Raw genomic sequence first — 14,529 nt, forward strand, 5'->3', positions numbered from 1 at the left:
GCACTGGGCCTGAGCGCGCCTTCCCTCTACGCCGCACCAGGGTCTCAACAAGCCCGCCGGTTTCACCGCTCAGTGCTCCGTTCCATCATTGTCCTTCCCCTTTCTCTCTCTTCTGGCTTCTGGCCGCTATGCCTGACATCACTCCGCGACGAGCTCTGGGCGGTGACTGCACCTTCCCGCCCTCAGCCCTACCGCTGACGACGCGCCAATCTTCACGATCTGCGGCTCACGGCCAACGCTCGCCCATGGGTGTGCGCATCACGGACGCTTCGGATGTACAACGGTGGGTTTTTACTAGCTATCTCCATCATATGACGACGCTGCTTCCGAGAGAGATGACAAATGCTATATCCGTCACCTACAACCTGGCCTTCACCTTGGCCCACAGTGCCGGCCTCGCCGAATGGTCGGGGCCGTCGTATATGTCCCGCTCTACCTGCCGCGCATTGATCTGGAGTCCATAGTTAGCAACAGCAGCTCCAATGGCAGAAGGGCTAGCACCCACGTGTTGCAAGCCCAGATCCTCGACTTTCTCCACTCCCAACAACCGCATTGCCGTTTCAACTTCTGCCTTGAGAACTGCCAATGGTTAGCACGTGCTCTTTTAAAAACTTGTCAAGCACACTTACTCTCAAGCGTCCTCGCAACGCCCTCTTTGCCCCCCGCACCGAGTCCGTACAGTGCCGCTCTGCCAAGGCCCACAGCCTTCGCACCAAGGCAGAGCGCCTTCACAACGTCTGTACCACGCTTGATTCCGCCGTCTACCCATACCTCAATACGGTCAAATACCTCAGGGCAGTACTTCCGAATCTCAAGCAGCGTGTGCACAGCCGGCGGTGCCGTGTCCATTGCCCGCCCACCGTGGTTTGAAAGGATGATGGCCTTGATCTGAGGCGCATGCAGCGAAGCCAAGTATGCGTCTTCGTGTGTCTGGACACCCTTCAGCACAATCGGCAGCTCCGTGTGCTTCGCCAGCCAAGGCAGTGTCGTCTTCCAAGTGAGATCTGGCGCCGTGCCAACAAACAAGCTCTTTCCGACACCGCCGCTCGATCCTCCCTCCTTTGCGTCGCCTGCCGAGGCAGCCTTCGGATCCGTTCCGGTGGTGGAGGCGGAGCCTTGTTGGACACCGGAACGGACGGGAAGGTTTGAGCCGACATTCTTGTTCTTTTCGTCGTGCTCGCGTTTGCCCGGCACCGGCGCGTCCAGCGTCAAGCAGATAAACTTAAAGGCCTTAAGTTTGTTGATGCGCGCTAGCATGGCTTCGCTCTTCTTTCGCTCCGTTTGCACATACAGCTGCCACCCAAACATTTGGTCTGGTTTCGCGTCCGCAATGATCTGCTCGGGGGTCATTGATGCGTTGTTACTGACAACTTGCATCCCGCCGTACTGGGCGCATGCTTGCGCAATGCCCCACTCGCCGTCAGGGTGTGCGAGGCGCGCCATTGCTGCCGGAGAAACGTAGAAGGGCACATTAACCTTGTGACCGAGGAGCGTCGTTGAGGTGTCGCAGTTCGTGCAGTCAACGAAGACGCGCGGGCGCAAAAGGATATTGCGGTAGACGGTATTGTTTAGCGACTTGGACACCAGGTCGTCGCTGGCGGAGAAATAGTATGCCCATGCCTTGCGACTGATCTGCTTGGTCGCCGCGTCTTCTAAATCGTCGAGGTTCAGCATGTCTTCCAGCGGCGGAGGACCCTCCGGCTCGGCCGCGTCTTCTGCAGGTGCCTTCTCCGCTGCGGGCAACGTCGCCTCGTCGATTTTGCCGAGCTTGGCTTCTGCTGGCAGCGACTCCTCCAGTATTCCCGGCGGGTGGATGGGGTCGTATTCCTCGGTCGCGTCCGTGCCGGCGAGCTGTAGTATTATCTTCGAACCGCCAGGGTGCTCAGACAGAAAGGAAGAGACGTCGTATACATGGCCGTAGAGGACCACCCAACAACTTTCTGGGGTGTTGTGCTTCGACACTGTGAATTGGCGTCAGGACGCAGCTTGGTCAAGGAAGCGAGCTCACCCACTTACCTTCGTCATAGCTAAAGACTTTGGCCATTCTGTCTAAGTGTAGGGCTGGTCAATGGGGTATAAACGCGTAGAAACTGGACGAAAGCTCTCGTGATTTGACGCGACAAACAGAGCGCTGCAGTTACGGGGAAATAAAGATATAGGTGGTTGGGGATGGAGAGCTCGAGGCTGACGACAAAGCCATGAAGCGGATTGGCCTCTCCGCCTTTGCGGAGAAGGCAAGAGTGGGATATAGCTTCCGTTAACCCTGCACGTCCCGTCCCGTCGGCGTCTGACTTCGGCGTCTGCCTTCCGACCAGTGGGGGAAAGTCGGCACGAAATTCCCCCGCCGCAATCGACTTGGAAGTTGGGAACTTTTGCAGCGTCATCACCTGTCTATCCCAAATCCCGACATCGACCACCGACCGCCGTCGGCATGACTGAAAGCTCGATGCAAAGGCATCGCAATGGCCAGGGCCGTCCGCAGCAGTCCAACGACAGAGGCAGAGGCCGTGGCAGAGGCGGGGGTAGGGGCGGGGGTAGGGGCGGCGGGCGCGGCGGACGCGGTGGTGGGCGCTTTCAGTCCGGCCCCTCGCAGAACGTGCCAAACATAAACCAGGTCGTGTCTGGCGCTCCCGTCTCCATTGTCCTCAAGGTGGACCAGCCGATTGGTCGTGAAGTGCAAGGTGTTGTATCCGAAGTCTTGACGAACGGCAACCACCCGCGTGGCATCAAAGTGCGGCTCGTGGATGGGAGAGTGGGCAGAGTCCAGCGGATGGTCAGCGAAAATGAAGCAAGAGCTGGATCTGAGGGCCTGAGTAATCTGGGCAGGAACGGTGAGCCCGTGGGCAATCAGAGCGTCACGACACGACCGGCGAGGCCGTCACAGTTCAACATCCGATACCGCGATGTCCGCGAAGAAGAAGAGATGAACGAGCCCCCTTCGGGGTATAGCCTTGGAGATTTCCTACCTCCGGATCATCCGTTGCAGCAAGATGGACCAACGCCCAACATGACGTCTGCCACCGCAACTTGCCCGGTATGCAGCTTTGAAGGTGATGAGGCTGCGGTTTCTCGTCACGTCGACTCGCATTTCGATTGAGGCAAGCGATGTAATGTTGCAACATTTCGGCATTTACGGCGATTACTCTGCCTTGTTTGGGATTTCTATCCTTGGCATAGCCTCCGCAATTTCCTTTCTCATAGCCTCCTTCACGATAGCCCCGCACATTTTTGCATATGGGTTCGTCTTGACAGCCAACTGCTGCGCCACTTTATCGCCGTATCTACCACCGAAGAAGAAATCTCGACTCGCCATCTCCTCCAACTGGTCTTGACCGGCTCCGCGAACCTCAGCTGGTCCACCTTCTAGTTTCCCCTCTCGCGCCGCCTTCGCCGCCTTGAGCAGCAGATAGCCTCGGTGTGTGTGAGTTGTTGCTAAGAGCCGCGCTTGAAGAGGAGACATGGCGTCTTGTGGTGAGGTGGGAGTCGCCAGGGCGATCGTGTTTGCGAGATTCGCGAATAGGTCCTCGGTCAAGTTTGAACTCTCACGCGAGAAGATTGCATCGTCGGCAATCTTTAACCGAATTGCTTGTGCTCGGTTTGCATAGGCGGAGGCGTAGTCAGGGTGAGAAGCTATGAGATTGCTTAATGCTGCAATAGCAGCGTCGGCGCTTTCGGGCGAGGGCTGGGTAGTGTTGAGGGGCCGTATTGCTGCGCGTTCGATGCCCTGCAGCGAAGACAATTCGGCTTCGGAGGTGCGCGGAAGGCTTTGTGGCAAGGGTGTGATCTTGACAGAGGCGGAGGGCGAGGATTCAGGGTCGAAAAGTGCACTGAGCACCTTCGCGTCGTTGGAGGTAAGAGTTGTTGCAGCCATTATCTTGAAAGATGGAGGGAATGTAAGAGAAGAGAAAGACGCAACTGGTCAGATATTCAGAAGATACGGCTCTGTTCTTCGCAGGAATGCGGGGTCCGTCCTTTTTCATCGTCATCCTTATTCTTTGTCCAGCGATATCCGGCCTGAAGCTAATCCGTCGATCAGCCTCCCGTTCAGACCGCATGTCGTGAACAACCGATGGTGTTGACCCGCGACAAGCCGATACACGTGACGTTCCGCCGGCCAAGGCCTGAAATATCCGTGCCGCCACATGCGCCATCCCGCGATATCCGCGGTCCCGTGCCTCCTCATACCTCCTGGATCACGAAGCTTATGACGGCACGACCCGGTCCAAAACGGCCTTGACCGCGCGGTTCCCCAGGTTATGCCGTCAGCGAATGAGCTGTCATATAATCATTCAACTATGTCCGTGGCGAAATATATCTACTTGTACTTAAGTTCCCGCAAAGCACTTTCTTTCTTTCTTTCATCATCAGTTTGATTCAGCGAAAACTCCAATCTATACTTTGAACAGCAACCCACCATAACATTGATATCTTCTCTGAATACTCCTACTGTTTGCATTCTGTAACACCATGGCGCCTATTGCTGTCTCGCCTCCCCACTCACCGCCGACGACACATGAAGAGCTACAGGGATATCGGGGCTACCACCACGTTCAGTGGTATGTTGGCAACGCAAAGCAGGCAGCCACGTACTATGTGTCGCGCATGGGCTTCGAGCGGGTAGCGTACAAAGGCCTGGAAACGAAATCACGAGCAGTAGCATCGCATGTCGTACGGAACGCCAATGTCACGTTTGTGTTGACATCGCCGTTGCGGTGTCTGGAGCAAAAGGAGCAGTTTAGCGAGGAAGAGCAGGAGCTGTTGGAGGAGATCCACGCGCATCAGGCGAAACATGGTGATGCAGTGAAAGGTACATGACACCCTGAGTTCTGTGCCTTATTGGTTGCTAATTTATGCAGATGTGGCATTTGAGGTCGACTCCGTGGACGCTGTATACGAGCAGGCTGTGGCGAATGGCGCGGTCAGCGTCGCTAGCCCGCACACGATCAAGGATGTCAACGGATCCGTCAGGCTGGCTACCATCCGGACGTATGGTGACACCACTCACACGCTCGTCGAAAAGTTAAATTACAACGGATGCTTCCTGCCTGGTTACCGTGCAGAGACTGGCCGGGACCCGCTTTCAAAATTCCTACCACAGATTGACCTCGAATCCATCGACCACTGCGTCGGCAACCAGGACTGGGACGACATGGAAGCGGCGTGCGAGTACTATGAGAATGTTCTCGGCTTCCACCGCTTTTGGTCAGTGGACGACAAGGACATCTGCACGTAAGTACAAACGGCATCGTTGCGCAAAGTTTTGCATGTGTACTAAACTCACCACCAGTGAATACTCTGCGCTCAAATCAATCGTTATGGCCTCGCCCAACGATGTCGTAAAGATGCCCATCAACGAGCCCGCACACGGCAAGAAGCAATCCCAGATCGAAGAGTACATTTCCTTCTACGGCGGCGCCGGCGTGCAGCACATCGCGCTCCGCACAGCGGACATCATCACGACGATCACGAACATGAAGGCGCGCGGCGTCGAGTTCATCAAAGTGCCCGAGACGTACTACACGGCGATGGAAGCGCGGCTGAAGACATCCGGCATGAAGCTCAACGAGGACTTTGAGGTGCTCAAGAGCCTAGACATTCTGATTGATTTCGACGAGGGCGGGTACTTGCTGCAGCTTTTCACGAAACACCTCATGGACCGGCCGACGGTGTTCATCGAGATCATCCAGCGGAATAACTTTGATGGGTTTGGCGCCGGGAACTTCAAGAGCTTGTTTGAGGCTATTGAGCGCGAGCAGGAGTTGCGCGGAAACTTGATTTGAGGCTGTCGGCTTGCTGCAGCTGTCAGGTTGCTTGGCTGTGTTTTGTTTGTCCTATGGTCGCAGGGGTGAATGATGTTGTTTCATGTCCCCACAGTGAGAGGTACTTTGTCAAGGCGGGAGTCAAGGCGCTACGAATTTAGTTATTGAAGATACTGCAATCATACCCATATAGTAAGTGGACTTAGACGCTCCCTATATTCCAAATAAATCATTTCATAATTGAACATAGCGCCTACGCTCTTGAAGTTCGACTGCGGGCATCCGCGTCTGGCGTGTCATGAGTTGCGTGAGACAGGCAAACGCCCGTTTCGGAAACAGCGAATGTTGACAAACGACTTCCCTTCCGGCCGTCCAATCACTTTCCCCCTCTCCTCTCACTCCTCTCTCTCTCTCTCTGACTTTTACCCTCGCTATCCCCTTGGCATTCGCTCGTTGTCTTTCTCTGACCTTCACTCTTGAGGGCTGATTTCACGTCGTTCGCTATTGGTGCTGTCTGTCTGTCTACGGAAGACATCTTGGAGGTGGAAGAGGGCTGGCTCTGTTGGTCCCTCCGTTGTTTGTCGCTCCGCTGTTTGTCGTCAACTGGTTTGTAGTCAGCTTTGGCTCCCTCTGCCTATCCTCCTGCCCTTTGTCGCTTGCGCTAACCTCCGCTTAGGTTTTCCGTGTACTTGAGTCGAGTTTGTCGTGTACGAAAATGAGCGGTGCAAATCCGCAAACGGAGCCTGACGGCGACTCTCGTCCTAATAAGAAACCTCGCATAACTCCTAAGGAACTCCCTCCCGCTTTATACGAAGCCATTGTACAAGAACCCGAAGAACCCGAAGAACCCTCTTCTTCTAAGCCGGCAGACCGAGAGGTTATTGAGAAGGTCAGACAATGCACAAACCCACAGAACATGTCTGAAGCCGAAGTCGGAGACGCCTTTCGTCGAGCCATCAGAATCATGGCTATATACAATATAAAACGGGTTGACACCCTATGCTGCAGCACCAGAGCCGAAGAAATGGGTTCTGCTGGAGAATGCGCTGTACTTATCAAGTACGTTCACAAGCGCGAGCAAACCGTCAAAAGAATAGAGTACTTCCAGGACCTGGCATTCGCTGTGACGACACATTTTAACGTGAAGTCAACTTGGACTTCTAGAAGCAAGTCCATGGAACGGAAGTTTTACGGCATCAGACCGAATGCTATCGCTGCTGCAATGACTTATGCGATGCTATTCAACGTTCTCTCCGAGTTGGCGAGAACACAAAAGACCATATCTCAAAAGAACAGTTACTGCAAAGGGCATGCAGAAAACTTGAAGCGCATGGCTAAAAAAGAGTACCATGATGAGCTTCTGCGGCTCGAACAAGCTGAATATCAAGGCAGGGTAGAGGCTTTAAAGCCAGTCCAACGCAAAGAACCAGCACAACGCGAAGAACAGGACCAATGCGAAGAAGAGGACCAATGCAGGTCTGACCAGAGCGAACTAGTAGAATTGAACCGAAGAGAGTTTGACGCTATGAGGCGAGACGAACTGGTTCTTTTTGGTGCGGTCATTGATCTCGATGACAGCGAAGATGGAATGCCCGGTCCTCGCCACAATATCCGTTACGAGAACAGGAACGGCGTTGAAATTATTTCGATATCATCAGACACCGAACCCGAAGAGCTGCAGCAGTCTCCCGATCGCGAAGGTATACGTTACGAGAATAGGGACGGTGTTGACATAATCTCCATACCGTCGGAGGCTGATTCGGAGCATCTTTATGATCCCCCAATCGACATTGAAGACACTAGTGGAGGACTGTCGGATCCCCTTCCAAATGAGGCTCCGTTGACTGGAATTATGGCCCCTGGCGCCGAGGATGGCACCCATCAAGCTGGATACGACGGTACGCGCAAGTTCATCCACATCGATGACGAAATCGATTACATTCTACAGAGTTGTACTACACGTTCGAACGATGAACGACAGGCGGCGCTGTTTGCTCATACATTTGAACAGCCTGTTGAAAACACCCAGCCAGACATGGGGCCAGATACGCAGCAGACCCAGCTGGAGGAAGAGGAAGAGGTCGAAGAGATGAAGTGGGAGTCGCTACAACAGCTAACTCGGTTCTGCGAGGTAGCCGAGGATATTGCGGTGGAGTACATGATGCGGAAAGAGATATCAACAAAGGAGTCCAAACGCCTAACCGCTAAATTTGATATGAAGGCCTGGACGGAAGGTCAGAAGGACAGCCGTAAAATTGACGACCGTGTTGTGACTTTAGACGAGGACGATGCGGATGATGAGAGTGAATCAGCGGATGCAGATGATGAAAATGAATCAGCGCAGGATTGAACACTGAGTCTGGCATGTGGCATGGTACCTGGAGCATACTTTGTCTTTTCGTGTAGGTTTGGTATGGTATCGATGTAGGTAGGTTACAGAGAAATATTCATGATAATAAACTCAAAGTTTAAATTCTTAGAGGCATACCTCCTGACTGGCTGCTGCGTAAACAATTGCGAATGTAAAAAGCAGATGCCGTCTGACCGATATTCGACAGTACTGTTGCGCGAAACCAAGCAGCAAAAAGAATTGGGCTGTGACAATACCGAGAAAGCACTCTAAGGACAGACACCCTTGCTAAACAACCCATACATCCTAAAGTTTGCCGCGTAACAATCAAGCCGCCACCACCGCTAGCACACCCCAAATCACTCATCTTTGAACAACCACTGACCGTTCCCCTTCATCGCTTCTCTCCACCTATCTTCCACGGCCTTCCTCTCCAACTTCCTCGCCTCCTCCCTGTCTTTCTCAATCTCCTGCGTGCTAGGCATATCCGTGCGCCAAAAGCCAGGCGGGCTCTTCTGTCTCTCGTATGCTTGGCGATGTCTCCCATGCTGATCCGCCAACAACTTCGTCTTCGCGTCCAGCAAAAGTTCTTGTCGCTGCACATCCGGCATGACCGCCACGCGCTCCTTGTTGTATCCGTTGCCAAGGAAGTACCTGAGGAGGCGGTCTTCGTCGGTCTCGCCTTGCGACTCCTCAAATAAAGAGCGCGGAACCGTCGGCTCCATGCCGCCTTCGACCAAAGCGCGGAAATATTTCCCACAGCAGGTAGGATCGGTACAACCTGGAAGACAACGTCGAGCTTCGCGGTTGCGCACCACCTCATTGAAGACTTCGTTGATGCCTTGGTTGGATCGTGGATTGACCTTGAAATCGGAAAGACTGAGGCGCTCGAGGGGTCGGGAGCGGAGCGGCGAACGAGCTCTGGATGCTGTTCCTGCTTCGAGTCGAGGCCGTTTAAATGCCGTTTGAGGAGCAGACTGAGGGGTTGGCAGCTGATCAGGTGTTTTCGACGCTTTCGAACGCGTGGAACTCTTCGGTCTCGCCACGGGAGTCTCATCAGACGGCCTTTCAGCATTTTTATTAAACGTCCGTAGGCTTTTGCTGGTAACTGGTGTTGTTGGCGCTAAAACGGGAAGATTATCAGGTTTTTCGGGTGTCGGGGCATCAAGGAGATTCTGCAAACGACGACGTGATTCCATTGTCAACGCTGGTGAACCAGGCCCAGATTTACTCGACCCTTCTCCATCTTCTGCAAGTAGATTAATATGTTTCGCTCCTCTATCTTCTTCAGAATGCCGTTTCCTGCGCCGAGAGCGGGAACCGGTGTTGGATGAAGCCACTTTAGCATTCGTACTAAGGGTGTGCAAGATCTGAGCTTTGCGGGGGTTCTCGGGGCTGCGTTGTATTATGGAACGCTTCCGTTTTGATGTTGTCGCCGTATCCGTCCTCTCGATTTCTTCTATAATCGGATCGGAGTCGGTAACCTCAGGAGAAGCATTGCCACCCTCAAGCTGCTGTCCTTCGTCATTACCAGTTTCTTGAATATTCTCAAACCCCACAGGAAAACTTTGTGATTTCTCATGGTTTAACGGCGGTATTTGTGACAGCCGGATCTGCGAGTTTCTGTACATTTCGAAGCGGCGACGTTTCCTTGGTGTATCGATTTCGGCTCCCATGTCATCGAGATCGAGCGTGTCTTTCCGAGTCAAAGGTCGCTGTGTCCTGGGGCTGCTACAAGGCTCCTGTTTGACTCGGGCGTCCTCGTAAACAGCAAAAGTGTCTTTCCCTGCAGCACTGTGTGGTTTGCGTCCCAGAGACCGAGCTGAAATGACGACAGGAGTATCGTCATTGTCGTCGTTTTGTGGTTTGGCCGCAGGCTGGGGGTTCTCAATTTGGGATGGGCCATCATCCTGCGTGGTTTGGCTGGAACTTATTCTACTAGGTAGTTCTTCAGCTACTTGTCCGACCCGGGCGAAATCGTTCACCTCCGTTTGATCATGCTCAGTCTGGCGAAAAGAAAGAGGCTTCCCTGGAGGGGATGAAGGCATCTCCTCTTCCACCATACCGGGGAGTTCTGCCTTTTCGGGCTGAACAATCGCAGTTGTGCGGTCTAAGAAGTGATCGGGGCGCGGAGTATCCGAGTCCAACAGTGCTTGGGGCAATGGCGGAGGAGCGTCGGGTGCCATATGCCGTCGTTTTTCGAGGTCATAGAGATTGTGCCGCTTGAGGTAAATGTCCCACCTGCGCACATTTTTCTTTGCGTCCTTACATTTCGTGTACATGAGGTCAAATGCCTCTCTGGACGCTTTAAGCTCAATACTCAGGGTGTTGTACTTCTCCACAAGTGCCTTATAGTCAACGTAGGGGACTGTGAGTGGTTGAGTTGAAACCGTGCTTGAGCTTTGAAACTCCTGCTCCGATGAGTCTTTAACTTCTGGAACGGTTTGCATCGTAGAGCTAGAGGTTTGCTCTAATTTGGCTTCAAGTTGTGACCTGAGAAGCTTGTTTTCTTTCTCGAGCTCACCAACTTTGTTCGCTTCAATCGCAAGGTTCGCAATAGTCTTCCGGTCTGTCAACAAGTTAGAATCCCTTCGCTCAGTGATTGAGGGATAGGTGCACGTACGTTGGTTTAAGATAACGCGTATTTCATGCTGGTACTGATCGCCACGGAGCAGTAGAGCTTCCAGCGGGTCATCAGCACCCTGCTTCAACAGGTCTTCCTCTTGCCACCCCTTTTCTCCCATAATGTCGTTTTGATATTATGCGGTTTCAACGCGCCACTTGCATCCGTATGCTCGATGTCTGGTACTGCTTCAGTCTGAGGCGTCTCGGCTCGGTCCGGTAGCCGCAGCGTTGCGTTTGAACGAAGGCAGATTAAAGATAGATTCGCGTGTTTGATAGCAGCAGACAGCGGGGTACTGGATTTGTTGAGTAGGAGTGGTACAGGTATGGTCTTCCGCGAAAGTAACAATCCAGGGTTTTATTCGGCGCGTGCGACAGGATGAGGATATGGCCAGCTCAGGTTTCTTTGGGTTGTTTGGCAGGAGTTGTGGCGTTCGAGGCGCCGATGTGTGCAATTGCCATTACGGCCAGGCTGCAAAGCGCGACGCGTTGATGCACCAACATGACGCGTGTCACGTGCATGCGAATCCGGGGGTGGCAATCGATAAGCACGCAATATGACACTCTGCTTACCACGACTGACCATCCATCGCTCTTCCATCTTGTGCTGAGGCTGAGGCGCCGAAGAGGATGGCTAAGCGTAACCGTACCGCTGCCGTTGCCGATGGAGACTGTGATGTACTGCCCTCCAGCAAGCGGATCAGGGAATCGCACCCTGACAGGCTTTCGCGCCTGAGCGATGAGCTGCTTTTGCGCATATTGTCCTACGTCTCGACATCCACGCTGAACATGTGTCAGAGGTAAGTCATAGGTGATTCGCTGCAATGAGGGTTCTAACCTGGTCCAGAATATCCAAAAAGTTCCACACCATCGCCGGTGACTCGCAACTGTGGAAAGCCGCATATTATAACCGCTTCGTCCGACCCCGCGCATCGCGACTCCCCGGCATAAAAGACTCCAGTGCTTCTTCCGATCACCTGTTTTATTCTTCGAAGCTTTCCAAGTGGCTAGACGAAGCCAATCTGGTCAAACGAGGCAAAGAGACAAACTGGAAACGGCAATACAAGTTGCGGCACAACTGGTCGAGGGGTAGTTGCGACGTCGGAGAGATACCACTTACGGAAGAGCCCGTTGTACCGGATATATTGGTTCGTCTCCACGAGGGCGTCGTATATACCGTAGACTCGAGCGCTGGTCTCCGAGCATGGTCCACCAAAGATGATCGCGCCCTAATCGCAAGCACTGGTTTGCGGGAAGATACAATCGGGGGCGATAGCCCGCCTACGTCTCTGGCCGTCGACACTGAAGACCAGGATGCACGCTCGCAGAAGATGATCGTCGGCTTTGAAGACGGGCGGTTCTCTGTCTTCACCTTACTCATGGACGATAAACAGCTAGTACATCTGTACACACACCCTGCCTCTTCAAACGGCATGCTGTCGGCTTTGGCATATGCATCGCCGTATTTACTGACGATGACTGGCATGCAACTCATGTCCCTTTACAAGTTTCCAGAGCAGCCGAGGAAAAAACGTGCGCAAGAGATCCTTGATCCACCTCGGTTACTCTATTCTTTAAAGTCACATACCGTATGGCCACCTCTGTCACTGTCGATCCGGCCATCTGCGCAGAACGTTGTGGCTTCAATAGCCTATGCATTGCCGACGTACTTTTCAGGCTGGTCGGTCGGCATACAGGAGATGCGCATTACCTCCGAAGGGAAACTGATTGATTCACGACTGGCTTCAGCCACGCATGAAAGTTTCCATTCCTTAGCCAGCCGTGCGATATACTCATCACCATCCACTCGATCTAGCTCTCCTGGCGCGAGCTCAGATCCGTCGTCTCTTGTGACCTCTTTGCCCTCCTACTCTAAACCGACATCACTTTCCTATTCACATCCTTACCTGCTTTGTTCCCATCCGGACAACACTTTGTCCCTGTATCTGGTAACATCTACAAGCTCTTCACTTACTATAGGCCCAGGAAGCAGGCTTTGGGGACATACCTCGTCCGTATCTGGAGCCCATGTTGGTGGCAGAGGCAAAGCCGTCTCTGTTAGCTCCAGGGGTGATGAGCTCCGTGTCTGGGAGCTGGAAGGAGGCATGACTTCATCTAGGCGACGTCAGCCAATAGAAGATCTAAGCATACGTATACGACCCGAGAACAAAGCATCTTCCGAACCCGATCTAGATGCATCTGGCGCCTTCTATTCCGAAAGATCCGGCCTCGGCACGGCTTTGCGACAGTCATTGGATGACCTGGCTGTTACCAAAGGCTGGGTGGGCTTTGACGAGGAAAATGTGATTGTGTTGCGAGAGCGTAGTGAGGGGAGTCAAGCGTTGGTTGTGTACGATTTTACCTAGAGGTCACAGTTGGGCAGACGAGAATGTTTGATGATTCAGTGGCACGTCGAAGCAGCCATCCTCGAGACCAAAGATTTCAGAGCGAGAAGTTGATGTACGAGGTGCCCGGAGACACTTTGAAGAGCTCCCTTTTCCTGGCATCAAAACCAGGCCCAGAGCCGAAGAGTAATCCTTGGACTACTGTCGACGTCTACGATACGAGCTGCTGCTGGACCAGGTGCATGTGTTTCTCAGGGGTCGTCTTTCTCCCCATCAATGAGGAGATTCCACGTTTGGTTTTCAGACCCTACCTACTTGCTGTAGGAGTACGGCGAGACAAGGTCGAGATGCATTGGAGCCTTTGCAACTTCGGATGTGCTCCAGGACTCAGGCGGGAAAACACCTCGCATTCCTCTCTTGGACAATTCGCCACCAGCGCTTCCAGCAGCACGTGGATTCTCTCGTCTACGCGCAGTTTCAAGGTGGTTTCATTCCAACACGTGCAGCGTTGGAATTGACAGCTGCGGTGCGACGGGCGCTCGTAACCGTTGCACCGTCACGAGCCTCATCGTCTTCACACGCATCGACGTTGCGGATCCAGCTCCACTCTCAGCCAGAGCATCGAGGCGCGACCGTGACCCAGACAGATCTTGCAGCTCGGGTGATCCACCAACAAGCAGGTCAGCATCCGGCAGCCCATCTACCCAAAACACTTTGCTCCTTTTTTCACCCACGGTACGCGTGGTCCCTTTGGGTCGAGAAGCCGACAGGTTGACACTTCGCTAAAATCCAGGGCACGCCGCACCGGTTTTCGACCTAGCGCGCCTTCACACCCACCACCCTCGATTTCGCCTCCGCCGGTCTCCCGTCCCATTTATAAAACTCGCCGTTCCCACTCCACTTCTCCCAAGACTCCACCTCAACTTCGAACTCTCGACACACTTCACATCCCAACACCACCACCACCACTCTTCTTTGTAAGCTGAATCCCACTCTCTGCCAGAGCTCGCGCGACCTTGGCTCTCAACAGTTTGGACCTCTCACTAACACCGCGACTGAAGACTCTTACCCACCTCCAAACACCTCACAATGGACTACTCCGCTCCTCCCGCTCGTGGCTGCTACAACTGTACGTCAAACCTTTCCCAAGTACACCCTCTGCGGTGTACCCTACACACTTCGCCTGTCGCACAAAAGCCGCACGAAAAATTTCGCATTAAGCTCTCACATACAGCGGGGACGGTTCGTTGAGCTGTAGATCCGTGTGGAGTCGTCCAGATGTACCTGGACGAGGGGTCTTGATCGCGCACCGGGCGCAAGCGTCTAGGCGCGAGCGCACGGGAACCGACCGAGACCATCAATTCTCCGATGTGACCTTTTGTGAAGAAACACCTCCAATACTCGCAATTCTGCGTCTCCCAGCCCAGAATTGCCCGTTGCCACATTGTACCAT

The 14,529-nt window shown here is 53.6% G+C and overlaps 8 protein-coding genes across 8 annotated transcripts; 5 read left to right on the plus strand and 3 right to left on the minus strand.

The window, feature by feature from the left end:
* Window positions 1–229: 229 nt before the first annotated feature.
* On the minus strand, window positions 230–2,187 carry K452DRAFT_283283 (uncharacterized protein). The gene is made up of 4 exons (XM_033539752.1): window positions 2,017–2,187; window positions 630–1,961; window positions 506–579; window positions 230–451 (listed from the first exon to the last, which is right to left on the minus strand). The coding sequence occupies exons 1-4, from the start codon at window positions 2,042–2,044 to the stop codon at window positions 359–361; spliced, it is 1,527 nt and encodes a 508-aa protein (XP_033401713.1). The 5' UTR covers window positions 2,045–2,187; the 3' UTR covers window positions 230–358.
* K452DRAFT_242449 (uncharacterized protein) lies at window positions 2,036–3,091 on the plus strand (the record flags this gene model as incomplete). Its single annotated transcript, XM_033537867.1, has 2 exons — window positions 2,036–2,839; window positions 2,885–3,091. Coding segments are annotated over exons 1-2 (615 nt in total), but the record flags the coding sequence as incomplete, so codon positions are not given.
* Window positions 3,092–3,139: 48 nt separating this feature from the next.
* K452DRAFT_324069 (uncharacterized protein) lies at window positions 3,140–3,871 on the minus strand (the record flags this gene model as incomplete). The annotated part of the gene is made up of 1 exon (XM_033544680.1): window positions 3,140–3,871. One exon carries the CDS (start codon window positions 3,869–3,871, stop codon window positions 3,140–3,142), a length of 732 nt encoding a protein of 243 aa, XP_033401715.1.
* A 216-nt stretch (window positions 3,872–4,087) lies between these two features.
* K452DRAFT_315271 (uncharacterized protein) lies at window positions 4,088–5,970 on the plus strand. The gene is made up of 3 exons (XM_033543846.1): window positions 4,088–4,807; window positions 4,857–5,229; window positions 5,288–5,970. The coding sequence occupies exons 1-3, from the start codon at window positions 4,468–4,470 to the stop codon at window positions 5,778–5,780; spliced, it is 1,206 nt and encodes a 401-aa protein (XP_033401716.1). The 5' UTR covers window positions 4,088–4,467; the 3' UTR covers window positions 5,781–5,970.
* A 504-nt stretch (window positions 5,971–6,474) lies between these two features.
* On the plus strand, window positions 6,475–8,109 carry K452DRAFT_294617 (uncharacterized protein; the record flags this gene model as incomplete). The annotated part of the gene is made up of 1 exon (XM_033541716.1): window positions 6,475–8,109. The coding sequence occupies one exon, from the start codon at window positions 6,475–6,477 to the stop codon at window positions 8,107–8,109; it is 1,635 nt and encodes a 544-aa protein (XP_033401717.1).
* Window positions 8,110–8,217: 108 nt separating this feature from the next.
* Window positions 8,218–11,006, minus strand: K452DRAFT_315272 (uncharacterized protein). The gene is made up of 2 exons (XM_033543847.1): window positions 10,733–11,006; window positions 8,218–10,678 (listed from the first exon to the last, which is right to left on the minus strand). The coding sequence occupies exons 1-2, from the start codon at window positions 10,851–10,853 to the stop codon at window positions 8,469–8,471; spliced, it is 2,331 nt and encodes a 776-aa protein (XP_033401718.1). The 5' UTR covers window positions 10,854–11,006; the 3' UTR covers window positions 8,218–8,468.
* Window positions 11,007–11,361: 355 nt separating this feature from the next.
* K452DRAFT_219952 (uncharacterized protein) lies at window positions 11,362–13,097 on the plus strand (the record flags this gene model as incomplete). The annotated part of the gene is made up of 2 exons (XM_033536441.1): window positions 11,362–11,531; window positions 11,579–13,097. The coding sequence occupies 2 exons, from the start codon at window positions 11,362–11,364 to the stop codon at window positions 13,095–13,097; spliced, it is 1,689 nt and encodes a 562-aa protein (XP_033401719.1).
* A 176-nt stretch (window positions 13,098–13,273) lies between these two features.
* K452DRAFT_104566 (uncharacterized protein) lies at window positions 13,274–14,506 on the plus strand. The gene is made up of 3 exons (XM_033534956.1): window positions 13,274–13,811; window positions 13,870–14,053; window positions 14,138–14,506. Exons 1-3 carry the CDS (start codon window positions 13,450–13,452, stop codon window positions 14,294–14,296), a joined length of 705 nt encoding a protein of 234 aa, XP_033401720.1. The 5' UTR covers window positions 13,274–13,449; the 3' UTR covers window positions 14,297–14,506.
* Window positions 14,507–14,529: the final 23 nt, after the last annotated feature.

Source organism: Aplosporella prunicola (genome assembly GCF_010093885.1).
Source record: "Aplosporella prunicola CBS 121167 unplaced genomic scaffold K452scaffold_3, whole genome shotgun sequence".
Taxonomy (NCBI): Eukaryota; Fungi; Ascomycota; class Dothideomycetes; order Botryosphaeriales; family Aplosporellaceae; genus Aplosporella; species Aplosporella prunicola.

Coding starts and splice junctions, on each gene's coding strand:
- K452DRAFT_283283 (XM_033539752.1), bottom strand. CDS start 2,044: ATGGCCAAAGTCTTTAGCTATGACGAAG. Junction 1,962..2,016: donor AGTCTTTAGCTATGACGAAG/GTAAGTGGGTGA, acceptor GCCAATTCACAG/TGTCGAAGCACAACACCCCA. Junction 580..629: donor CGTTGCGAGGACGCTTGAGA/GTAAGTGTGCTT, acceptor AACCATTGGCAG/TTCTCAAGGCAGAAGTTGAA.
- K452DRAFT_315271 (XM_033543846.1), top strand. CDS start 4,468: ATGGCGCCTATTGCTGTCTCGCCTCCCCACTCACCGCCGACGACACAT. Junction 4,808..4,856: donor ACATGGTGATGCAGTGAAAG/GTACATGACACC, acceptor TAATTTATGCAG/ATGTGGCATTTGAGGTCGAC. Junction 5,230..5,287: donor GACGACAAGGACATCTGCAC/GTAAGTACAAAC, acceptor ACTCACCACCAG/TGAATACTCTGCGCTCAAAT.
- K452DRAFT_315272 (XM_033543847.1), bottom strand. CDS start 10,853: ATGGGAGAAAAGGGGTGGCAAGAGGAAGACCTGTTGAAGCAGGGTGCT. Junction 10,679..10,732: donor ACGCGTTATCTTAAACCAAC/GTACGTGCACCT, acceptor ACTTGTTGACAG/ACCGGAAGACTATTGCGAAC.
- K452DRAFT_104566 (XM_033534956.1), top strand. CDS start 13,450: ATGTGCTCCAGGACTCAGGCGGGAAAACACCTCGCATTCCTCTCTTGG. Junction 13,812..13,869: donor TGCTCCTTTTTTCACCCACG/GTACGCGTGGTC, acceptor GCTAAAATCCAG/GGCACGCCGCACCGGTTTTC. Junction 14,054..14,137: donor CACCACCACCACTCTTCTTT/GTAAGCTGAATC, acceptor CCGCGACTGAAG/ACTCTTACCCACCTCCAAAC.